General features: G+C 40.1%; 1 protein-coding gene across 1 annotated transcript in view; it reads right to left on the bottom strand.

Annotated features, from left to right (window-relative positions):
• Positions 1 to 27,152, bottom strand: part of LOC106584890 (protein prenyltransferase alpha subunit repeat-containing protein 1) — an 83,016-nt gene extending 55,864 nt beyond the window's left edge. The window contains exons 1-2 of the mRNA XM_045706657.1: positions 26,876 to 27,152; positions 24,468 to 24,637 (exon numbers count right to left, since the gene is read on the bottom strand). Coding sequence (XP_045562613.1) covers positions 24,468 to 24,637; positions 26,876 to 26,958 — 253 coding nt within the window. The 5' untranslated portion in view covers positions 26,959 to 27,152. The remainder of the gene's footprint in view (positions 1 to 24,467; positions 24,638 to 26,875) is intronic.
• Positions 27,153 to 27,415: the final 263 nt, after the last annotated feature.

Below are 27,415 nucleotides of genomic sequence, written 5' to 3'. Positions count from 1 at the left end.
GCATATCAAGTGATTATTTGAAGTACAACTAAAGCTGTCTATAATGCCCTTTTTCTTGGCAAAATAAATTCTGACCGTCCAAAAAGGTAACGAACGGACCAGACCACTTGACAATTGACACATCCCCAAAAGCTCATCTATATGATTAATACTAGAGCCCGACCGATAAATCGGTTGACCGATATCATCGGGCGATATTAGCCTTTCACATATTCCACAGATAAAGCACCGATATTGTGTACATTGAATTAACAAATATGTCTTCTCATACATGTCACACTGTAGAATGATAGGAGACAGGCGCAGGAATACGTAATAGGGTTTTTTATTTCTCCACCTAAAATAAAGTCCGTCATGAAAACGATGGGGACGAAGCCCAAAACAAACACGGTGTGTGTGTGTGTGTGTGTGTGTGTGTGTGTGTGTGTGTGTGTGTATTGTGTGTATTGTGCACTTGTTATTACAGGTCTAGTCCCGTGTATTATTTAGAGGTTTACACCTCGCTCTTTTGTTTGGGTTGCATCCCTGTGTTTTATGTATGTATGTATGTATGTATGTATGTATGTATGTATGTATGTATGTATGTATGTATGTATGTACGTATGTATGTACGTATGTATGTATGTACGTACAGTGGGGAGAACAAGTATTTGATACACTGCCGATTTTGCAGGTTTTCCTACTTACAAAGCATGTAGAGGTCTGTAATTTTAACATAGGTACACTTCAACTGTGAGAGACGGAATCTAAAACAAAAATCCAGAAAATCACATTGTATGATTTTTAAGTAATTAATTTGCATTTTATTGCATGACAAGTATTTGATACATCAGAAAAGCAGAACTTAATATTTGGTATAGAAACCTTTGTTTGCAATTACAGAGATCATACGTTTCCTGTAGTTCTTGACCAGGTTTGCACACACTGCAGCAGGGATTTTGGCCCACTCCTCCATACAGACCTTCTCCAGATCCTTCAGGTTTCGGGGCTGTCGCTGGGCAATACAGAATTTTAGCTCCCTCCAAAGATTTTCTATTGGGTTCAGGTCTGGAGACTGGCTAGGCCACTCCAGGACCTTGAGATGCTTCTTACGGAGCCACTCCTTAGTTGTCCTGGCTGTGTGTTTCGGGTCGTTGTCATGCTGGAAGACCCAGCCATGACCCATCTTCAATGCTCTTACTGAGGGAAGGAGGTTGTTGGCCAAGATCTCGTGATACATGGCCCCATCCATCCTCCCCTCAATACGGTGCAGTCGTCCTGTCCCCTTTGCAGAAAAGCATCCCCAAAGAATGATGTTTCCACCTCCATGCTTCACGGTTGGGATGGTGTTCTTGGGGTTGTATTCATCCTTCTTCTTCCTCCAAACACGGCGAGTGGAGTTTAGACCAAAAAGCTCTATTTTTGTCTCATCAGACCACATGACCTTCTCCCATTCCTCCTCTGGATCATCCAGATGGTCATTGGCAAACTTCAGACGGGCCTGGACATGCGCTGGCTTGAGCAGGGGGACCTTGCGTGCGCTGCAGGGTTTTAATCCATGACGGCGTAGTGTGTTACTAATGGTTTTCTTTGAGACTGTGGTCCCAGCTCTCTTCAGGTCATTGACCAGGTCCTGCCGTGTAGTTCTGGGCTGATCCCTCACCTTCCTCATGATCATTGATGCCCCACGAGGTGAGATCTTGCATGGAGCCCCAGACCGAGGGTGACTGACTGTCATCCTGAACTTCTTCCCTGTAGCTCAGTTGGTAGAGCATGGTGTTTGCAACGCATGGTGTTTGCAACGCCAGGGTAGTGGGTTCGATTCCCACGGGGGGCCAGCACAGGAAAAAAAAAATGTATGAAATGTATGCATTCGCTACTGTAAGTCGCTCTGGATAAGAGTGTCTGCTAAATGACTACATTTTCTAATAATTGCGGCAACAGTTGTTGCCTTCTCACCAAGCTGCTTGCCTATTGTCCTGTAGCCCATCCCAGCCTTGTGCAGGTCTAAAATTCTATCCCTGATGTCCTTACACAGCTCTCTGGTCTTGGCCATTGTGGAGAGGTTGGAGTCCATTTTATTGAATGTGTGGACAGGTGTCTTTTATACAGGTAACGAGTTCAAACAGGTGCAGTTAATACAGGTAATGAGTGGAGAACAGGAGGGCTTCTTAAAGAAAAACTAACAGGTCTGTGAGAGCCGGAATTCTTACTGGTTGGTAGGTGATCAAATACTTGTGTCATGCAATAAAATGCAAATAAATTACTTAACCTGTTGAGGACAGACGTTCCGCTAGCGGAACCCCTAGCCAACAGCCAATGGCATCGCACGGCGCGAAATACAAAACCAACTAAAATACAACAATTCAATTTTCTCAAACAATCAACTATTTTACACCATTTTAAAGATGACTCTCGTTATTCTAACCACATTGTCCGATTTCAAAAAGGATTTACAGCGAAAGCAAAACATTAGATTATGTTAGGAGAGTACATAGACACAAATAATCACACAGCCATTTTCCAAGCAAGCATATATGTCACAGAAACCCAAACCACAGCTAAATGCAGCACTAACCTTTGATGATCTTCATCAGATGACACTCCTAGGACATTATGTTATACAATACATGCATGTTTTGTTCAATCAAGTTCATATTTATATCAAAAAACAGCTTTTTACATTGGCATGTGATGTTCAGAACTAGCATACCCACCGAAAACCTCCGGTGAATTTACTAAATTACTCATGATAAACGTTCACAAAATACATAACAATTATTTTAAGAATTATAGATACAGAACTCCTTTATGCAATCGCGGTGTCAGATGTTAAAATAGCTTTTCGGCGAAAGCACATTTTGCAATATTCTGAGTACATAGCTCGGCCATCACGGCTAGCTATTTTGACACCCACCAAGTTTGGGACAACCTAAACTCAAAATTACTATTTGAAAAATTGGATTACCTTTGCTGTTCTTTGTCAGAATGCACTCCCAGGACTTCTACTTCAACAACAAATGTTGTTTTGGTTCCAAATAATCCATAGTTATATACAAATAGCTCCGTTTTGTTTGTGCGTTCAGGTCACTTTCAGAAGGGTGACGCGCGAGCGCATTTCGTGATAACATTTTTTTAAATATTCCATTACCGTACTTAGAAGCATGTCAAACGCTGTTTGAAATCAATTTTTATGCTATTTTTCTCGTAAAATAGCGATAATATTCCAACCGGGCAACGTTGTATTCATTCAAAGGCTGAAAGAAAAAAATGGAGTAGTCTCGTGACCGCGCATCTCCAGTGTCATTGTCCCCAGGCTGACCACTTACAAATCCTCCTACTGTTCTTCGCCCAGAGACAGCAGACACCCCATTCCACTTTCTGGCGGCTTTAGAGAGCCAATGGAAGCCTTAGAAAATGTCACGTTACAGCACAGATGCTGTATTTTCAATAGAGATGGAACAGAAGGACAACAAATTGTCAGACAGGGCACTTCCTGTATGGAATCTTCTCAGGTTTTGGCCTGCCATATGAGTTCTGTTATACTCACAGACACCATTCAAACAGTTTTAGAAACTTTGGAGTGTTTTCTATCCAAATCTACTAATTACATGCATATTCTAGTTTCTGGGCAGGAGAAGTAACCAGATTAAATCGGGTACGTTTTTTATACGGCCGTGAAAATACTGCCACCTATCCCAAATAAGTTAAAAATCATACAATGTGAATTTCTGGATTTTTGTTTTAGATTCTGTCTCTCACAGTTGAAGTGTACCGATGATAAAAATTACAGACCTCTACATGCTTTGTAAGTAGGAAAACCTGCAAAATCAGCAGTGTATCAAATACTTGTTCTCCCCACTGTATATAAAACACAGGGATGCAACCCAAACAAAAGAGCGAGGTGTAAATCTCTAAATAATACACGGGACTGGACTCGTGATAACAAGTGCACAATAACACGTAGCACAAAAGTCAAAACAACAGAGCAAAGGTACTCGCAAGAACAACGGACATGGGGACAATAATCGACAAGGACAATGGGGAACAGAGGGCACATACAGTTGAAGTTGGAAGTTTACATACACCTAAGCCAAATACATTTAAACAAAAATGTTCACAATTCCTGACATTTAATCCTAGTAAAAAGTGAATTAGGTAAATTAAGATCACCACTTTATTTTAATAATGTGAAATGTCAGAATATTAGTATAGAGAATGATTTATTTCAGCTTTTATTTCTTTCATCACATTCCCAGTATGTCAGAAGTTTACATACACTCAATTAGTATTTGGTAGCATTGCCTTTATATTGTTTAACTTGGGTTAAACGTTTTGGGTAGCCTTCCACAAGCTTCCCACAATAAGTTGGGTGAATTTTGGCCCAGTCCTCCTGACAGAGCTGGTGTAACTGAGTCAAGTTTGTAGGCCTCCTTGCTCGCACACACTTTTTCAGTTGTGCCCACACATTTTCTATAGGACTGATGTCAGGGCTTTGTGATGGCCACTCCAATACCTTGACTTTGTTGTCATTAGCCATTTTGCCACAACTTTGGAAGTATGCTTGGGGTCATTGTCCATTTGGAAGACCCATTTGTGACCAAGCTTTAACTTCCTGACTGATGCCCTGAGATTCTTCAATATATCCAAGTAATCTTCCTTCATGTTGTGTTGTGGGGTGCTTTGCTGCAGGAAGGTCTGGTGCACTTCACAAATAGATGGCGTCATGAGAAAGGAAAATGATGTGGATATATTGAAGCAACATCTCAAGACATCAGTCAGGAAGTTAAAGCTTGGTCGCAAATGGGTCTTCCAAATGGACAATGACCCCAAGCATACTTCCAAAGTTGTGAAAAACTGAGTTTAAATGTATTTGGCTAAGGTGTATGTAAACTTCCAACTTCAACTGTATGTGACAAATAAAATTAGATTCGATTTACTCAATCCAAATGCTGACGCTGACACCTGGTGGTGACATTACAAACTGCATTTCACTGAACTTCACTCCATAGTTTGTATAAAGATTTACTTTGAGACAACGTTTAATAAATTCAGCTTTTCTTGTTCATTAGTGTGCTTGTGGTGCTTCAGCACAAACACTTCTGCAATCTTATCCACTGCCATAGATATGTACAACTTAAAGCTAAGTTGTCTAAGAAGGTAAACTGAACAAGTGTTTTTTATTTACTTACGTATTTATAGAGGATGTACACCACAATTAAAATGTTCTTAAATAATTTAACTAATTCGGAGCACAATTTGTGAAAAAGGTCTGTTTTTCTTTCCACCTCCCCAAACAATATATCAGCAGATATATCAGTAATCGGTGACTTTTTGCATCCCTAAAATCAGTATCAATCCCATATCGGTCGGGCACTGTTTTATACCATAACTTAATCCTTTCTCTAGATACCAATATGTATGTAGAGGTAGTTGTCAATATGTAGTTATACAGTGCATTCGGAAAGTATTCAGACCCCTTGACTTTTTCCACATTTTGTAACGTTACAGCCTTATTCTACAATGGATTGAATTAAATTGTTCCTCATCAATCTATACACAATACCGCATAATGACAAAGCGAGAACAGGTTTTAGATTTTTTTTTGCAAATGTATTAAAAATAAAAAACAGATACCTTATTACATAAATATTCAGACCCTTTGCTATGAGAGTCGAAATTGAGCTCAGGTGCATCTTGTTTCCATTGATCATCCTTGAGATGTTTCTACAACTTGATTGGAGTCCACCTGCGGTAAATTAAATTGATTGCACACGATTTGGAAAGGCTTACACCTGTCTATATAAGGTCCAACAGTTGACAGTGCATGCCATAGCAAAAACCAAGCCATGAGGTTGAAAGAATTGTCCGTAGAGCTCCGAGGCAACATTATGTTGAGGCACAGACCTGGGGAAGGATAACAAAACATGTCTGCAGCATTGAAGGTCCCCAAGAACACAGTTGCCTCTATCATTCTTAAATGGAAAAAGTTAGGAACCACCAAGACTCTTCCTAGAGCTGGCCGCCTGGCCAAACTGAGCGATTTGGTGAGAAGGGCCTTGGTCTGGGAGGTGACCAAGAACCCGATGGTCACTCTGGCGGAGCTCCTTTGTGGAGATGGGAGAACCTTCCAGAAGGACAACCATCTCTGCAGCACTCCACCAATCAGGCCTTTATGGTAGAGTGGCCAGACAGAAGCTACTCCTCAGTAAACGGCACATGACAGGCCGCTTGGAGTTTGCCAAAAGGCACCTAAAGATTCTCATACCATGAGAAACAAGATTCTCTGGTCTGCTGAAACCAAGATTAAACTCTTTGGCCTGAATGCCAAGCGACGCGTCTGGAGGAAACCTGGCACCATCTCCACGGTGAAGCATGGTAGTGGAAGCATCATGATGTGGGGATGTTTTTCAGCGGCAGGGACTGGGAGACTAGTCAGGGTCGAGGGAAAGATGAATGGAGCAAAGTACAAAGAGATCCATGATGGAATCCTGCTCTAGAGGGCTCAGGACCTCAGACTGGGTCAAAGGTTCACCTTCTAACAGGAGAAGGACCCTAAGCACACAGCCAAGGTAACGCAGGAGTGGCTTCGGGACAAGTCTCTGAATGTCCTTGTGTGGCCCTGCCAGAGCCCAGACTTGAACCAGATCGAACATCTGGACATGCTGGGAGATGAGTTTGGATTGGTCTGCCATGTAGCATGCCTCTGTCTATAAAGTAAGCTGTTCAGCATGTGTTGAGTCCTTTCTACCACACCGTTTTTTTTAAAGATATACGTTAGCCATCGAGAATAACAAAAGTTTTTCTACAACATTGATGCCCTGAATTTAGCAGGCGCTATCGACAGAACATTTGGAAAAAGTGATGGGCTACTTTCTGCACACGCCACGGTCAGATTGATCCAGAATGACTTGACACAACGCTGGCCAAACAATATGTAGCTACAAACAAAATTGAGCTAAATGGTTCCAGTTTTCAGTGAAGCGTTCGTCCATGTATACGGTTTGAGTCTAGCTACATTTTCAGATATAAGTTTCTAATTTTGTCATAGTCGTTTTTATTGCAAGTGTGCTGTTAGTCAGTGTTGTAAAGTATTTAAGTAAAAATACTTTAAAGTACTACTTAAGTAGTTTTTTGGGGTATCTCTAGTTCACTATTTGTATTTTTTACTTCTTTTACTTCACTACATTCCTTAAGAAAATATTGTACTTTTTACTCCATACATTTTCACTGACACCCAAAAGTACTCGTTACATTTTGAATGCATAGCAGGACAGGAAAATAGTCAAATTCACGCACTTCTCAACCGAACATCCCTGGTCCTCCCTACTGCCTCTGATCTGGCGAACTCACTGAACACACATGCTTTGTTTGTAAATTATGTCTGAATGTTGGTGTGCCCGTGGCTTTCCGGAATTTTTTTTTTTTTTAAAGAAAATGGTGCCATCTGGTTTGCTTAATATAAGGAATTTGAAATGATTTATGCTCTAACTTTTAATACTTAAGTATATTTTAAACCAAATACCTTTACACTTTTACTCAAGTAGAATTTTACTGGGTGACTTACCTTAATAGAAAATGACAAATAAAAGTAAGTCACCCAGTAAAATTCTACTTGAGTAAAAGTAAAGATACTATTATTTGAGTCATTTTCTATTAAGGTATCTTTACTTTTACTCAAGTATGACAGTTGGGTACTTTTTCCACAACTGCTGTTAGTTAGAAAACATTAGCTTGCTGGCTTGCTATCTAATGTTACGTGGATGATCTGTGTAGTAATATTATTCGAATTAGAAATCCATTTGCATTGCTAGTTATAGCCTAATGTTAGCTAGATAACATTAAACCTAGTTTGTTAGCTTTAGCTACCTGCAGATTCGTATTACAGCTATGACAATCTTTGTATTAGTAGTAGTATGACTTGGGATTATGCTGGTTCATTGTTAAACTAGCTAGCTACCTAGCTAGCTACATGTCTACACAAAGGACTCCACTTTGGCCAGATCATTACATGACCCATCAGCCAGGTGTGTCTAGTGGTCATCAGTCACTGAAGAATGGTTGCATTTACCTTTTTGAGTGCCACCGCTTCCTAACGCCCATTGACCCCAAAAATATTTTTTGGAACACCAGCCACGCATATTTTTTCCCAGCCCAAATACTTTTGTTTGCAAAAAAAAATGTTCACCTACCCCTTTACAGGCGGGATGTTACTGTGGTAATGTGACTCGAGTCATGTTGGTGCCTGTGAGATTGAGAGCCTTGCTGCGTTTCAAACTCATAAAATACAGCCTCCTCCACTCACCCTCGCCTTATGCCCTTGGTGGAATCCCCGCGACCATCTTTGACATTGGTGCAAATGATTTGCCAAGCAAGGGAAGTTGGCAACGTAAGCCCCTCAGCCCTCGTTTTTGATCAAGTTTGCGAGTGTACAATTATGTTCACTCCGGGCATAAAATGCCCCATTATTCAATTTGTGATGATGGTTGTCCTTCTGGAAGGTTCTCCCATCTCCACAGAGGAGCTCTGCCAGAGTGACCATCGGGTTCTTGGTCACCTCCCTGACCAAGGCCCTTCTCACCAAATCGCTCAGTTTAGCCAGGCAGCCAGCTCTAGGAAGAGTCTTGGTGGTTCCTAACTTCTTCCATTTAAGATTGATGGAGGCCACTGTGTTCTTGGGGACCTTCAATGCTGCAGACATGTTTTGTTACCCTTCCCTAGGTCTCTGCCTCGACATAATGTTGTCTCGGAGCTCTACGGACAATTCTTTCAACCTCATGGCTTGGTTTTTGCTATGGCATGCACTGTCAACTGTTGGACCTTATATAGACAGGTGTAAGCCTTTCCAAATCGTGTGCAATCAATTTAATTTACCACAGGTGGACTCCAATCAAGTTGTAGAAACATCTCAAGGATGATCAATGGAAACAAGATGCACCAGAGCTCAATCTCGACTCTCATAGCAAAGGGTCTGAATATTTATGTAATAAGGTATCTGTTTTTTATTTTTAATACATTTGCAAAAAAAAATCTAAAACCTGTTCTCGCTTTGTCATTATGTGGTATTGTGTATTGATTGATGAGGAAAATGTAATTTAATCCATTGTAGAATAAGGCTGTAACGTTACAAAATGTGGAAAAAAGTCAAGGGGTCTGAATACTTTCCGAATGCACTGTATAACTAACTACCTATTGAGTACCTACCTCTACATACATACTACATACATATTGGTATCTAGAGAAAGGATTAAGTTATGGTATAAATAAGAGCCCGACCGATATGGGATTGATACTGATTTTAGGGATGCAAAAAGTCACCGATTACAGATATATCTGCTGATATATTTTTAGGGAGGTGGAAAGAAAAACAGACCTTTTTCACAAATTGTGCTCCGAATTAGTTAAATTATTTAAGAACATTTTACTTGTGGTGTACATCCTCTATAAACACGTAAGTAAATAAAAAAACACTTGTTCAGTTTACCTTCTTAGACAACTTAGCTTTAAGTTGTACATATCTATGGCAGTGGATAAGATTGCAGAAGTGTTTATGCTGAAGCACCACAAGCACACTAATAAACAAGAATGGCTGAATTAATTAAACATTGTCTCAAAGTAAATCTTTATACAAATTATGGAGTGAAGTTCAGTGAAATGCAGTTTGTAATGTCACCACCAGGTGACAGCGTCAGCATTTGGATTGAGTAAATCAAATCAAAATCGAATCTAATTTTATTTGTCACATATAGTTGAAGTTGGAAGCTTACATACACCTTAGCCAAATACATTTGTCGTGGACGAATCAGAATTAGTTGGGTAACATAGATAATTAAGATGTTTTATTAGTATAATATGCTTATTTGAGGTACTTGTCATTAGAAAGTGTCCATTGGACTCTGGTGTCTTTTCAGTTGCACATCTACCTTAGCTGGGGCTGAGACACTTGGGGCCCAGAGAGGGGAGAGGTCAGATTTGTCATCATGGGAATGTGTCTTTACTTATTCTTAAACCATGTGAAGGGATGGCGTGATTAATGGGGAACCAATGACTTGTCTCCACAATGTCTGTGAGCAAGTCACTCCCTCCTTTTCTTTATTGTGGGGAGGATTGTGGCAGTAAATGGACCCTTGTATGTCCTCTCTTAGATCTCACACTTATCCTGTGATAATATATGGCCTAGAGGCTCACTCCCCCCAGTGAGCCTGTCCAGGAGTAGGGTCAAGAGGGCGTTTGCTTGAGATGGGAGTATCTAGAGTTGACAATTGATATATGCCATTGGATGAAATAGTTCTGTTCAATACCGTACCAGTGAGGGACAGTTCTAAGGGGACCAGATACTGGGCTATACAATTAATCCTGTTGACATAGCAGTTACTGTCTGATGTGTTTTATTGATATCTGTCATACAAAACTTAACCTTTGTGAACTGTTACTAAGTATCTGTGGTTTGTCAATGTACATTGAAGGGGGGGTATCGTTGCTATAAAAGATCCCTGTAACCATTCTGTAATCACCTCATTCAATGATTCATTCGAGAGAGTGCATTATTGGGGGTCAAGAACTTTTGCAAAAGTATCTTAAGTATTAAAGATGTAGTCGGACTGGTGTGTTTGTAACTCCTCATTTGGTAATGCGGAAATTAGCCACCACACATTTAAACTCCGTTTTTCACAATTCCTGACATTTAATCTTAGTAAAAATCCCCTGTCAAAGGTCAGTTAGGATCACCACTTTATTTTAAGAAGGTGAAATGTCAGAATAGTAGAACATAAACAATGGTCATTATGGCCAAACAGTTTTATTTTGTTTCATCAGACCAGAGGACATTTCTCCAAAAAGTATGATCTTTGTCCCCATGTGCAGTTGCAAACCGTAGTCTGGCTTTTTTATGGCGGTTTTGGAGCAGTGGCTTCTTCCTTGCTGAGCAGCCTTTCAGGTTCTGTCGATATAGGACTCGTTTTACTGTGGATATAGATACTTTTGTACCTGTTGTTTCCTCCATCATCTTCACAAGGTCCTTTGCTGTTGTTCTGGGACTGATTTGCACTATTCGCACCAAAGTACGTTCATCTCTAGGAGACAGAACGCGTCTCCTTCCTGAGCGATATGACGGCTGCGTGGACCCATGGTGTTTATACTTGCGTACTATTGTTTGTACAGATGAACGTGGTACCTTCAGGAATTAGGACATTTCTCCCAAGAATGAACCAGACCTGTGGAGGTCTACAGTTTTTTTTCTGAGGTTTTGGCTGATTTCTTTCGATTTTCCCATGATGACAAGCAAAGAGGCACTGAGTTTGAAGGTAGGCCTTGAAATACATCCACAGGTACACATCCAACTGACTCAAATGATGTTAATCCCTTTATTTTAGGTGGAGAAATAAAAAAAACGATTACGTATTCCTGCGCCTGTCTCCTATCATTCTACAGCGTGACATGTATGAGAAGACATATTTGTTAATTCTATGTACACAATATCGGTGCTTTATCTGTGGAATAAAAACTGATAAAAAAAATATATGTGAAAGGCTAATATCGGCCGATAATATCGGTCAACCGATTTACCGGTCGGGCTCTAGTATTAATCATATAGATGAGCTTTTGGGGATGTGTCGAAATTGTCAAGTGGTCTGGTCCGTTCGTTACCTTTTTGGACGGCCAGAATTTTTTTTGCCAAGAAAAATGGACATTATAGACAGCTTTAGTTGTACTTCAAATAATCACTTGATATGCTAACCTGTCTCTGTCTCTCCCAGCTCTGGTGGACAAATCAAATCAAAGTTTATTTGTCACGTGCGCCGAATACAACAGGTGTAGACCTTACAGTGAAATGCTTACTTACAGGCTCTAGCCAATAGTGCAAAAAAAGGTATTAGGTGAACAATAGGTAGGTAAAGAAATAAAACAACAGTAAAAAGACAGGCTATATACAGTAGCGAGGCTAGATACAGACACCGGTTAGTCAGGCTGATTGAGGTAGTATGTACATGTAGATATGGTTAAAGTGACAATGCATGTATGATGAACAGAGAGTAGCAGTAGCGTAAAAGAAGGGGTTGGCGGGTGGTGAGTGGGACACAATGCAGATAGCCCGGTTAACCAATGTGCTGGAGCACTGGTTGGTCGGCCAAATTGAGGTAGTATGTACATGAATGTACAGTTAAAGTGACAATGCATATATGATAAACACAAAGTAGAAGCAGCATCAAAAGTGGGGTTGGGGGGGGGGCACACAATGCAAATAGTCCGGGTAGCCATTTGATTACCTGTTCAGGAGCCTTATGGCTTGGGGGTAAAAACTGTTGAGCAGCACTCTGTTGCTGCTTAACTCAGACTTTACCACCGCTTGAAATGTCAGGTATGGACACCAACCAATGACTCCAGCTCCCACCAGCTGTGTTGTGTATTAGGGCCGGGACGATAACAGTGTCGCGATATTCGTTAGTATCGTGGCAAGGAAATAAAAAATGAAGCGAATTTTACTTCTTCAGGTAAAGAGACGTAATTTTAGAAACAAACATTATGTTGTCATCCAGAGTCACATTTATTTATTTTCCAAGTTATAGCATGCAATATTTTACATACAGCAGGATTAGAAAGGACTTAATTCTGCTTCATGTTTTAATTTTTGCCATGGAAAAAATATTGCAAAACTAGTATCATCCCGGCCCTATTGTGTATAAGCTATGTGTGTATATATGTTGTGGCTGCAATAACAAAGTCCTGTAAATAGACCCACTCCGTCCGCTCACTCCCTATCAGCTAGACAGACAAAAACTACCAGATTACATTTACATTTTAGTCATTTAGCAGACGTTCTTATCCAGAGCGACTTACAGTAGTGAATGCATACATTTCATACAATTTCATACATTTTTTCTGTGCTGGCCCCCCATGGGAATCGAACCCACAACCCTGGCGTTGCAAACACCATGCTCTACCAACTGAGCTACAGGGAAGGCCTTGATATAAATGCTTCATGCAACAACACGTATTCCTTATGATCTCAGAGGCTGCTTTTTAAATGGCATTCTCTACAATGCTTCAGTCAGTACTGTGTTGAAATATTAACTATCCTGAATTCTTAGCTGCTCTGAAGAAATTAGGCCAAGCTGTCTTTTTACTTGTTTGAACCTCCGCTGAGTCCCCTCATATTTGTTTTTGCTTTGTCTTTACGGGGTATTGTGTGTATATTGATGAGGGAAAACATTTATTTATACATTTTAGAATAAGGCTGTAATGTAACAAAATGTGAAAAAAGTCAAGGGGTCTGAATACTTTCCGAATGCACTGTATATTGTCTCATTGCATCAGTCTTTTATTCTTATTTCTAGCTATTTCAATCTCACGGTTTGATGTTAGACATTCACCATCTTTCAAAAGAAAAGGAAAAGCCACACACTCGGGTAGCTTTGATGCAATCATTTCTTAACACTAATTACAATAATTTATTTATCAACGTTTCGACAGCAAGCTGTCTTCATCAAGGTTTCAAGAGATTCAGTCTCCAATAGAGCCAGACCGATAAATGCGTTGACGGATATTATCGGCCGTTATTACCCTTTCACAAAAATATTTATATCAGTCTTTATTCCACAGATAAATCACCAATATTATATACATAGAATAAACAAATACATCTGCTCATTTGCAGTAATTTTTTGAAAATGTCAATGGTTGCCTGAAGAGTGCCTGACATCATTCAGTCCTAGGTCACAACGTGAGAGCGAGTAGGCATGGTAGTTTGACGGTGAATAGCTTGCCACAGCCAGTGTATATGAATAAGTAAATAATTAAAAGATCACTTCACCAAGCAAGCAGCCCTGTCCTCATCACTAAGGCCATGTGTTTGCATTCATGATAAGTAGCTAACGTTTGCTAGCTAGATAAATTAGAACGTGTGACTAAAACCAGTGCGGCAAGTATTTGCCTGTGTAAACGTTTTCAGTCATGCCATTTTGCAGTGTAATGTACGTATGGTTTCTGTGAGAAAACATTGTTGTAATGAACAGTTAGCTTGTGCTTGTCATAACTTACTCTCATTGCGAGGTTGCCATAAAGTGACCTTTGACTTTTGTAAACACTGTAGTAAATCTACTCAAGACAAATGCTGAACCTAGCGGTGAGATTAGGAACAGCATGTTACTGCATTTCTATGCTTATTTGTGAACAGTGCAGTTTTCAGATTTACTTTGAAAGAAAGTTTAATTCATTCAGCCAGACACCCCTTGTGGCGGTTTAGCACAAACACTTTTGCATTCTTCTTATCCACTGCCATAGATAGACATCTTTAAGTTGTACCTAAGAAGGTATACTAAACAAGTTTCCTTTTGGTGGATATCCTGTAAACCACAAATAAAATGTTCTTAAATAATGTTCATTGTAATATTTTGTTAAGAAATCATAATTTATAGTATCTGTTAATCCTTTAGAGCACAATTTGTATAAGAAAAGGTTGGTTTTTCATTTCACCCTGGGATTCAGTGACTTTTGCCCCCTAAAAATCGGTATCGGACGCAAAAATCCCATATCGGTCGGTCTCTACTCTCCAATTTGTACTTTCTGGAGATACACTATATACACCAAAGTATGTGGACACCCCTTTAAATTTGTGGATTTGGCTATATCAGCCACATCCGCTGCTGACAGGGGTATAAATTAAAGCACAAAGCCATGCAATCTCCATAGACAAACATTGGCAGTAGAATGGCCTTAATGAAGAGCTCAGTAACTTTCAACATGGCGATGCCACCTTTCCAACAAGTCAGTTCATCAAATTACTGCCCTGCTTGAGCTGCCAGGGTCAACTGTATGTGCTGTTATTGTTAAGTGGAAACGTCTAAGAGCAACAACAGCTCAGCCGCAATGTGGTAGGCCACACAAGCTCACAGAACGGGACCGCAGAGTGCTGAAGCGCATAAAAATCATCTGTCCTTAGTTGTGACACTCACTACAGAGTTCCAAACTGCTTCTGGAAGCAACGTCAGCACAAGAAATGTTCGTCGGGAGATTGGTTTCCATGAACGAGCAGCCGCACACAAACCTAAGATCACCGAGTGTCGACTGGAGTGGTGTGAAGCTTCCCCGCCATTGGACTCTGGAGCAGTGGAAACGCATTCTCTGGCGTGATGAATCACGCTTCACCATCTGGCCGTCGGGGTTGGAGGATGCTAAGAGAACGCTTCCTGCACGAATGCATAGTGCCACCTGTAAAGATTGGTGGAGAAGGAATAATGGTCTGGGGCTGTTTTTCATGGTTTGGACTAGGCCCCTTAGATCCAGAGAAGGGAAGTCTTAACGCTACAACATACAATGACCTTCTAGACGATTCTGTTCTTCCAACTTTGTGGCAACAGTTTGGGGAAGGCCCTTACCTGTTTCAGCATGACAATCAAATACAATTTTATTTGTCACATGCGCCAAATACAACAGGTGTAGACCTTACAGTGAAATGCTTACTTACAAGCCCTTAACACTTATTTTTCTCAAAACTGCATTGTTGGTTAAGTAAAAAATATGCCCCTGTGCACAAAGCGAGTTCCATGCAGAAATGGTTTGTCAAGATCGGTGTGGAAGAACTTGACTGGCCTGCACAGAGCCCTGACCTCAATTCTATCGAATACCTTTGGGATGAATTGGAACATCGAATGCGAGCCAGGCCTAATCGCCCAACATCAGTACCTGACCTCACTAACACTCTTGTGGCTGAATGGAAGCAAGTACCCGCAGCAATGCTCCAACATCTAGTGGAAAGCCTTCCCAGAAGAGTAGAGGCTGTTATAGCAGCAAAGGGGGGACCAACTTCATATAAATGCCCATGATTTTGAAATGAGATGTTCGACAAGCAGGTGTCCACATACACTACATGAACAAAAGTATCTTTGCCAGCTATAGGTTGTATTCAGTTGTGGGCCCTATTCATGAATTGCATGTTTCATCACAACAACGTTTTTAACATTTGTTTTAAAACTGACGCCGACAAAGCGTTCTTCTCATTGCATTGTCAATTGACACTGATGAAGATCTATAAACTCAGCAAAAAAAGAAACGTCCTCTCACTGTCAACTAAATTTATTTTCAGCAAACTTAACATGTGTACATATTTGTATGAACCTAACAACATTTAACAACTGAGACATAAACTGAACAAGTTCCACAGACATGTGACTAACAGAAAATGAATAATGTGGGAGTTTTGACAAAGGGGAAGTCAAAATCAAAAGTAACAGTCAGTATCTGGTGTGGCCTCCAGCTGCATTAAGTGCAGCAGTGCATCTCCTCCTCATGGACTGCACAAGATTTGCCAGTTCTTGCTGTGAGATGTTACCCCACTCTTCCACCAAGGCGCCTACAAGTTCCCGGACATTTCTGCGGGGAATGGCCGTAGCCCTCACCTTCTGATCCAACAAGTCCCAGACGTGCTCAATAGGATTGAGATCCAGGCTCTTCGCTGGCCATGGCAGAACACTGACATTCCTGTCTTGCAGAAAATTACGCACAGAACGAGCAGTATGGCTGGCGGCATTGTCATGCTGGAGGGTCATGTCAGGATGAGCCTGCAGGAAGGGTACCACATGAGGGAGGAGGATGTCTTCCCTGTAACGCACAGCGTTGAGATTGCCTGCAATGACAACAAGCTCAGTCCGATGATGCTATGACACACCGCCCCAGACCATGACGGACCCTCCACCTCCAAATCGATCCCGCTCCAGAGTACAGGCCTCGGTGTAAAGCTCATTCCTTCGACGATAAACGTGAATCAGACCATCACCCCTGGTGAGACAAAAGCGCGACGCGTCAGTGAAGAGCGCTTTTTGCCAGTCCTGTCTGGTCCAGCGACGGTGGGTTTGTGCCCATAGGCGACGTTGTTGCCGGTGATGTCTGGTGAGGACCTGTCTCACAACAGGCCTACGAGACCCAGTCCAGCCTCTCTCAGCCTATTGCGGACAGTCTGAGTACTGATGGAGGGATTGTGCGTTCCTGGTGTAACTCGGGCAGTTGTTGTTGACATCCTGTACCTGTCCCGCAGGTGTGATGTTCGGATGTACCGATCCTGTGCAGGTGTTGTTACACATGGTCTGTCACTGCGAGGACGATCAGCTGTCCGTCCTGTCTCCCTGTAGCGCTGTCTTAGGCGTCTCACAGTACGGACATTGCAATTTATTGCCCTGGCCACATCTGCAGTCCTCATGCCTCCTTGCAGCATGCCTAAGGCACGTTCACACAGATGAGCAGGACACTGGGCATCTTTCTTTTGGTGTTTTTCACAGTCAGTAGAAAGGCCTCTTTAGTGTCCTAAGTTTTCATAACTGTGACCTTAATTGCCTACCGTCTGTAAGCTGTTAGTGTCTTAACGACCGTTCCACAGGTGAATTAATTAATTAATTGTTTATGGTTCATTGAACAAGCATGGGAAACTGAAGTTATTTGGATTTTTACGAAATATCTTTGAAATACAGGGTCCTGAAAAAGGGACGTTTCTTTTTTTGCCAAGTTTATATTTTCTTTACCCCTTTCTCCTCAAATTCGATCTTGTCTCAGCCGTCGTTTTTGATCAAGTTTGAGAGTGTAGAATTATGTTCACTCCGGACCTGAAACGCCCCATAATTCAATTCGCCATGATTGTACATCTGCTAAGAAAACTTACAACCAACATTAATATGGAGAAGTCAACATACAAGTGTAAGTAAAAACCAATGTAAATATGTTAGAAATTGTGCTACCAATGCACATCACGGCTCAAACACATATCATAAAAGTAATTATGTTTTTGTTTGGTCAGTTTTTGGAAATGTTATCTTGCACACAACTTTCCCTGACATCACACACATACATTGTAATTTTCGATTTACCTGATAGTAGGATGGCTAACATTCGATGTCTGCGGATGCGTTGTCTTCCAGCCAAGGTATGAAATGCAATCATAATTGACTGCAGCGCACAGAAGGCACACACAATAGTTTCATGATGACTGAAAACACAACCGTGGGATGAACGAGTGACAAATTTCCGGGCAAGAGCGATCCATTTAAAATTCCTTCGCCCCTTGCCCTGCAAGTGTCAACTCGTCAGACGTCTTGATACGTCATCAGCGTCCACTTAATTTGAGGGCTGAGGGGAGAGGGTATGTCTTAAGTGTTTGGAATGCAGGCCCTGATTAGTATCCGAGTTGCTTCTCTTCCCTATCAGTTGAAACTCAAACATTGAAACACAACCTAGCTTGAGAACAAAACAATGCAAATAGCCAAGAAACACAAGGACAAAGTCTCACTTCAGTAGACTTCCGTTTTCAAGTAAATTAAACACATTTGTATGCCTTCACGTCAGCACGCACAGCCCCGAGCCAGGCAGTGTTGTAGCACGAGGCAAAAATACTTTGCACATTTCAGTGTGCATTCAGTTCAGGGAGATACAACCATATTCTCTAGAATACCATAGTAGCTAGCCATAGCCTACAAACAATGCAAATGCCACATCAACTCCTGGCACACGAAACCTCGGCTCCAGGCCAACAGGCTCACAGACAGGCTGGGAGAGTAACATTTGCATTCTAATAGGCCTATTTTCCCAACATTGGAGTGATGTTCTAATATTATACATTTCCATAAACAAAATATTAACTTTTTACATTTTATTTAACCTTTATTTAACTAGGCAAGTCAGTGAAGAACAAATTCTTATTTACAATGACTGCCACCCCGGCCAAACCTGGACGACGCTACGACGCTGGGCCAATTGTGCGCCGCCCTATAGGACTCACGGCCGGATGTGATACAGCCTGGATTCGAACCAGGGACTGTAGTGACGCCGCTTGCACGGAGATGCAGTGCCTTAGACCGCTGCGCCACTCGGGAGCCTAGCCAGCCATATCATTGTTTGAAACCTGGACATTTTACATAGCCTATCTTACCATGCTTTTAATAATGTACAGCCAAAATCCGACCATAGAAAAAAAGCTAAGATTTCCTGATATGCCATTGATACCAGCATTTCTTCTTCTACTGTCCAAAGGTATTAAGGCACAATCCTGCTGTTGCATATTCAGATATTCCCCTTTTCTACGTTTCTACCATTAGGCTGCATTTCCATCTCTGTCACATATAAAAACCGCTCCCATCAGGTGCAAGTTTGAGAATGGTGTTCTCCCGTAATAGCATTTTGGAACATTCACGCATATGGCCGAGACAAGTTAACACATTGCTGCACTTGTAATGTGAATTATTCATTATTTTTAACTTTTAAGCTAAATGTTGTGATCTGTTTCATCAGCCTCATCTTTGTATTTAAACATTTTAGTATGGAACCACTGTTGTATGCATTTTATATTTTTCTGGTCTATCATCCCGCAACTGTTCCAACGTGTGTTTTAAACAGTCCCAGACATATATTTTTTTATCATCCCCAGGATGACGGGACACTAGGGCTGGGCGATATGGCCAAACTCTCATATCACGATATAGGTCATTTCATATCACGATATAGCACATTTTCTGTAAATTCAATTAATAAATAGTTTATATAAAATGACCACATGTAAAGGCCTATTTCTTATTACATTTTGAATTAAACTCAACAAATAAAAGGTACTTACTCATATTTGATTATTTCTCCTTTTATTTAGAGCCTTGGTGCAAATTTGCAATTAAGCATGTAATAAAATAATAATGTATAAAATCTAAAAAGGTAAATAGAAAACACTTCAACTATAGTTGCAAACAAAATAAATACAGGCCTAAAATACATATTTTGGGAGCTTGCCTGTTTTGCATGTCGTTTTGGCATTAATACCTGTCACATATCAATTTGCATTTGGTACCTTGGGTCGAGTGTTAGCACCAACTCACGAAACCCCTAGTTTCTCGACAGTGTAAATTGGGGCCATGTCTTTGCAGATGTAAGTTGTAATCGCCTTCCATGAAGGAGACTTAATCAAGCTAGTCATCTTGACTACTTTCTTGTCTCTTTCTCTCTTGCATCAAAAAGTTAAAAAGGTTTTAATAGGAGACAGAATGCGATCGGATCATCATCTAATTTGCATTCACATAACTCATATAGATTTTCCACGTGGATGGGGATATTGGAAATTTAATCAAAGTTTACTGGAGGACAACTTATTTTTAACTAAGACAAAATAATTTATAACTGAATTTTTACAGTATAATATAGGTTCAGCAAATCCCCTTATTGTTTGGGATACCTTTAAATGTACCTTCAGGGGTCATTTAATTCAATATTCATCAATAATTTAAAAAAGCAGTTTCTGGCAAAAGAAAGAAGACTAAGAAGGGAAATCCATGAACTAATAGTAAAGGTAGATAGCAATAAAAACAATACTACAGAGATACAAAATAAGTTAGAGGAAAAACAAAAAGAACTTGAGGAACTTATTCAAGAACGATCTAATGTAATCTATTACAAAAATAAAGCAAACTGGATGGAATATGGAGAAAAACGCACAAAATTCTTCTTGAATCTCCAACACAGGAACGCTAACAAAAAGAATTTTCAGAAACTCATTACTGAAGACGGAGTCATTTATGATTCTTTGAATGATATTTTAAAAGAGGAAGCTAATTATTTTAGGCAGATGTTCTCTTTTCCGTCTCATCCTCTCCCACTGAATGAAGATTACGTTAAGGAATTCTTTCCAAATAATATTTTTTTTTTTTAATTAACAAATGTACAGAAAGATCAGTGCGAAGGCCAAATTACAGAGGAAGAACTTTTTGAGGCTATTAAATCCTTTCGGTCTGGAAAAACCCCAGGGCTTGATGGCATACCAGTAGAGGTATATCAAGTATTTTTGATATACTAAAAGCACCATTGTTAGATTGTTTTAACTACTCCTATAGAAATGGTACTCTGTCAGGTACTCAGCAGGAAGGTCTGATTTCTCTATTATTAAAACAAGACCCAGATGGCAAATATAAAGACCCAGTCTATCTAAAAAACTAGAGGCCCCTTACACTTCAATGTTTTGATGCAAAAATACTAACAAAATGCATAGCACTCAGAATTAAAAGGGTTTTACCAGGTATTGTTCATTCTGATCAGACAGGTTATTTACATGGACAATACATTGGAGATAATGTACGACAACTACTAGAAATAATAGAACATCATGAAACATATAAGAAGCAAGTAATGGTATTTATAGCGGATTTTGAAAAGGCATTTGATAAAGACTGGATTTTATTTATAAATGCCTGGATTTTTTCCATTTCGGTAATTCTCTTATAAAATGGGTAAAAAGAATGTATAGCAACCCCAGGTGTAAAATAGTAAATAAAGGCTACTTCTGAGCGAGTTTTGAATTGTCAAGAGGAGTTAAACAAGGGTGTCCTCTGTCACCATATCTATTCGTTATGGCCATCGAAATGCTAGCTATTAAAATCAGATCCAATAACAATATTAGAGGATTAGAAATCCAAGGCTTAAAAACAAAGGTGGCCATGTATGCCGATGACTCAAGTTTTATGTTAAGTCCGCAAGCTAGATCCCTGCAATGTCTCATTAAAGATCTAGATAACTTTTCTGTACTCTCTGGACTAAAACCTAATTATAATAAGTGTACAATACTACGTATTGGATCCTTAAAAAATACTTTTACATTACCCTGCAGCTTACCTATAAAATGGGCTGATGGTGAAGTAGACATAATCGAATTCATATCACAAAAGATATAAATAAGCTCTCCACAATGAATTTCAATAGAAAACTTGTAAAAATAGACAAGATCCTGCAACCATGGAGAGGTCTATTTATGGGAAAAAAAAAAAAAATGCCCTGATTAACTCCTTAGTCATATCTCAGTTTACTCACTTACTTATGGCGCTGCCTACTCCTGATGATTCGTTTTTCAAATCATATGAGCAAAAAAATATTTTGCTTTATCTGGGACGCTAAACCAGACAAAATAAAACGAGCCTATCTATATAATGAATATGAATTGGGTGGGTTGAGATTATTAAATATAAAAGCACTAAACCTCTCTCTAAAAGCTTCACTCATTCAAAAGTTTTATTTGAACCCTAAATGGTTCTCAAGTAGATTAATAAGAAAAGCTAATCCATTGTAGAAAAATTGCCTTTTTGCCTTTGTGCAGATTGCCATGTCTCATTTTCGATTAATTGAAAATGATACTTTTTTCAAAGTATCTGTCTTTTTCGAACAAGCATTGCAGAGTTGGCTACAATTTAAATTTCATCCCCCTGAAAAGATAGAACAAATATTACAACAAATATTATGGCTGAACTCAAATGTGCGGGTTGATAAAATACCTGTATTTATGGGAAAGATGTTTGAAAAGGGTATTTTGTTCTTAAATTATATTGTAAATTGTAATGGTAGAGTTATGTCCTTCATGGAGTTATCAGAATTGTACGGCAAGGTCTGCTCAATCCAAGAGTACAACCAATTGATTACAGCATTGCCCCAAAAATGGAGGAGGCGGGTGGCAGTGGGAGGAGGTAGGGAACTGGTCTGTCTGCCCAATATAAAGGATCAAAACTGGCGGAGGAATAAAAATAGCATAAATAGGAAAGTATACCAGTTTCATTTGAGGACCAGGATGTTGGCAACTGTGCCATAGAGATTGCAAAATAGATTTTTGATGTACAGATTCCATGGTACAGGGTGTATGAGTTGATATATAAAACAACGCAAGATTCAAGACTTCATGCTTTTCAGATAAAATTATTATATAGAATTCTTGCCACCAACAAAATGTTGAATATTTGGGGCATAAAATCATCAAAGCTCTGCAGATTTTATTATGAAGATACAGAATCAATAGACCACTTATTTTGGTATTGCCCTCAGGTAGCCTGTTTCTGGTCTCAGGAATGGCTGAAAATGCATAGCATTGATCTAAAATTGACCCTACAAATAGTACTGTTAGGAGATCTGGAAAGACCGGGTCACTCAATTACTAATACTCTTAGTAAAAGTATTTATCTTGAACACGCAGGCTGTAGATTCTATTCGATTAGATAGATATTGTATGTTAAACATCATAGCATAGCTGAAAGATATGTGTTGCATAGACACACGAAGTGGGTGGCCAGCGGAGATAGATGGGATGGGCTGAGGGAAGCTGAGGTTTGGTATGTGGAATTGGAGACAAGTGGGAGTGGAGTTGCTGTGTGAGAGAGAGAACGATGGTCAAAAGATAAAGGGGGGAAAAAAAGATAAAATAAAACATAATAAAAGTACATTTCAATGACACTAAGTGTCAGTGTTTTTACAACTAATGCCGGTTTGCCTGAGGCTGATGCTGTACAGGTGTTTGTACACATGCATATACACACACTCTCATTCAAATAAACACATAAGACCACACACATACATGTAATAGTGCCAGACATGCACACAAACATATACAGTTGGCATTGCTGTTATGATTTCAGTTGTCCTTGATGTCCTTTGTTTTAAATGTATTATTTAGTTAAAAATGTTTTGCATTGTTTGCTGTTTTCTTCTGTCTTTTCCTTTTTACTCTTTAGTTCATTCTCTTGGTTGTTGGTGCATTGGGGGGTTCTTTGGGGTGGGGAATGGAATTCATTGTATTTTTTTTCTTCCAGGGGGGGAATGTGTGAGGGTTCTCAAATGGTTGAGCGACAGCTATTGGGGAACTATGGGGGGGATCTTGGAGGGTTCGGGTTTCACAAGATTTGTGATCATGAAAAAGGAAACTATGACATATTTTATATCACTATCATGCACATGCACCCTCACACATAAGGATGGCTCTGTTGCAGAAAGACTGATACATGTTTGATAGTGTCTTGATGCTGTATTGTTTGTCCTTCATGTTCTAATACTTTAATGTTACCCCTTCCTTGTGTTTTTTGTAATAAAAAATAAAAATAAATAAAAGAATCTCCTTCCATCTTTGTGGACCTTTACCATATGGTGTGCCGCGGGCAAAATCATCTTGCAACGTCTGAGTCGGGGGTTTGTTTTGAGCACTCGACTGTACTTTTTTGGGTCTCATCTGTAGACTCTCTCCGTACTGTTTCACATGATTCTTTCGTAGGTGGTAAAGGAGGTTAGCGGTGTTTGAGCCTGGTGTCGGGACCGGCCTGTGGTATATTTTGCAGAGGATGGTTTTCTGGTCCTTGTCAAACTTTTCATACCCAAACCACATCCACGTGACCGAAGTAGCCCCTCTTTTAGGTACGAGCTCCGTGGTCTGTGTAACGTTCACTCTCCTCCGTGTTTGTTTGTGTTGCAAATTTCCTTCCACACGGCACGCAAAGCATTATCCAATTGATAAAAAATATTGCCGTAAAGAGTGTGATTTGCAACACAATTAAATAAACGATACAACATAATATGAAATGATAGAAAACGTTTTTCTATCACACAATATTATATCGTCATATCGCCCAGCCCTACGGGACACCCTTAATTTCGAGCCCTGGGGTGTGTGTGTGTGTCTGTGGACTAAGGAAAATGGATAAAGAATAAATAATTATTCTTCTTACCTTCCCTGTCCAGCCACTGTTTGCGCTGCCTGTAGAGCAGTAGTTTGTTGTGGACATAGGGTAGCAAGAACTTGACACACCAGCTCTCCACCCCCAACTTGTTCTCTACCAAGATGATGGGGCTGCGGTTGTACCTGGCCTCAGGACACAGGATCAGACCTATCTCATCACTAGGAGGGGGAGGGGGGAGGAGAGAGTGTGAACCTGCATGCTCATTGCTCTAACAAAACAACTACACAAACACGTTCTCAGATACCCATGCATGCTCACACATACAGTAATAACCTTTTAACCTCTAGACACAGCAGAACCCCTGTCTGATGGTGGGCTTTATTCACTGCCTGGTTTAGGGAGTAGGGGCCCTTGTACTTAGCCTAAATGTCTCTAGTTGAAGGAGTAGGAGCACACTTTAGATGCCCAATACAACACTGGTCTGGAGTACGGGGCACAAGACTTGTAGAGAGCAGCCTACTTTGCACAAGTGCATCTCCAGAGAGTCTACGCCTCACTGAGCACAGAACAGAACAGGTTTGCCTCAAACTTCGATGCGCGCACACACATACAGTCCCCTTTGCAGCAGGGCCATGTTCAGTAAGCAAAATGGATTGGAATGTTTCAGATAGAAATGTCACAAATAGAACTGGAGTGATTCCTTATTCTACATGTCAGAGAGGCATGTTTGTTCTATATTTTTTTAGATGGATGCGACCAAATCATGGGCTGGTGCCACCAACTGAAAAACTTAGTGGGGAAATTGTTAGTATGGAACCCTGGTGTGTGTATGCACACAGCACAGCATAGCACTCAGCACAGGTCACTCACAACACCAGAGGGATTGAGCCTGCACAAACACTACAAATCAGGCTTAGATATTGTTTTTATTGAAGGATGTTTTGCCCTGTAAAAATGCCTTTACTTTATTAAGTTGAAATGTACTCAGTTCAAATAGGTTCAGACAGGTCTGTGTATGTTCTACTTCTGATAAACTGGAACTGAAATGTGCATCAAATCAATTTTATATGAAAAGTTATATTTTACATTCCATTGTGCCTTGTACTGCGAAGCCTCTTTTGATATCTCTCAAAAGAGGCTGGTGGTTATGAGTTGGCTACCAAAACATGGAGATGCAAATGAAAGGGAAAAGATCTGGGCTGCTCAGCATCAAGTTGAAGCATTCACACCCTGTTCTTAAATGAGCTACAGAATGTAGGCCAGTTGTAATTTAGAACACTCAGTCAGAGAAGCTTCTAAACAGAATACATCTAGCGAGCTGACACTCTTCTCAGCCCAACAAGGCATAATTTACCATGATATTATAACAATTTATAAAAAATATTACAGAGTAATAATATGATAATTTATTGGATATGATTAGCTGACAACTTGAAAAGCGTAGCTACAAAGACAGTAGCTATGTAATCACCAGAGTAGATCTCCATTGGAATAAAAACAGGTGTGAAACCTGACAGGTTTCTGAGATAAGATGATAGATAAAACATCTATGTATCATAGAGCCTAACTCATCAGTCAACTCTGGGGTGAGGGATGACAACTATACTCAACAAAAATATAAATACAACATGTAAAGTGTTGCTCCCATGTTTCATTAGCTGAAATAAAAGATCCTATAAATGTTCCATATGCACAAAAAGCTGACAAGTATTTATGTCTGTAATAAAGCTATTTTGTGGAGAAAAACAATTTCTGATTGGCTGGGCCTGGCTCCCCATGGCTGTGCCCCTGAACAAGGCAGTTAACCCACTTTTCCTAGGGCATCATTGAAAATAAGAATATGTTCTTAACTGACTTGCCTAGACTTGCCTAAATAAAGGTGTAAAAAAAAAAAAGGAAGGAATCTGGAAATGTCACTCCCACATAACAGGCTATGATGTTGCATGCGAGAGGAGAGTCGCGAGCCGCAGACTGTTCCAACAGTATTTGGCTGGCTATATACTTTAATTTGTAGACAAAACAAGGACTTTCTGATCACGTGATTTATGCATGCCATTCCAGAGCTGGGAATAACAAGGCTAGGTCAACTTTCTTTGCAAATCAAGTAGCTAGCCTTCTTGGCTAATGAATAGTTACTGTAGCTAGCTACTAAGTGGCAAACGATTTCCCGCTGCACAGTCAAAGATATATCCTTTGCAACGTGTGGCTAAATGTATGCAAAGACAAAAGCTAGGCTACCCTCCGGGCTCTGCAGATTGCTTTTTATCCTGAATGTTTGCTTGCTAGCTAGCTGAACAACAAGCTGAGATTTTAGATAGCTAACGTTCGTTAGCTTGCTAATAAAGCAGCAAAAGATAGCTATCTCGTTCGAGCACCATGCCATGAGTAGTTTGCTGTGATCTTGTAGCTAGCTAATCGTACTCGTTATTTACGATAAATTGGATAAAGCTACGTACATATTGGGATTTCTCTTGAAGGCGTTATTGATATCTTTTACAACTCTCTGGACCAAGACATCCTCCTCCTCCGACTCTGCCATTTTTGTGCACTGATGACGTCAATAAATTCTCTCATGTTCATCCGGGTCATTAAAAATGAACACACTAGGCAGAAAATCTTTGATGAACATGTTTAAAACAGGTTTCACCATTGTAGCAACATTTCTTACACTAACTTCGCCACACCAGGGCCGTCACTAGATACCAGACACAGAGTCATAAACCCCGCCTATTTCTACAATTTATCTTCTTAAAATCTGATTTTAAACCTAACCTTAACCACACTGCTAACCATACGCCTAACTTTAAACTAAAACCAAAAAAATCACAAAGACCGTTTTGACTTTGTGGCTGTGGTAACTAGTGAAAAACCTCAATGTTGGTACTGTAATCTAAAATCAACTGAGGTCAAATAATAACATCTGTGATCTTTAGTTCAGAAAGTCGGGGCTCTAGAAAGAGGCCCGCGTTCCCGACTCCGAGTTCCCAGTTGTTTTG

Source organism: Salmo salar, chromosome ssa24 (assembly GCF_905237065.1).
Source record: "Salmo salar chromosome ssa24, Ssal_v3.1, whole genome shotgun sequence".
Taxonomy (NCBI): Eukaryota; Metazoa; Chordata; class Actinopteri; order Salmoniformes; family Salmonidae; genus Salmo; species Salmo salar.
This window is presented reverse-complemented; position numbering and strand designations above follow the sequence as displayed.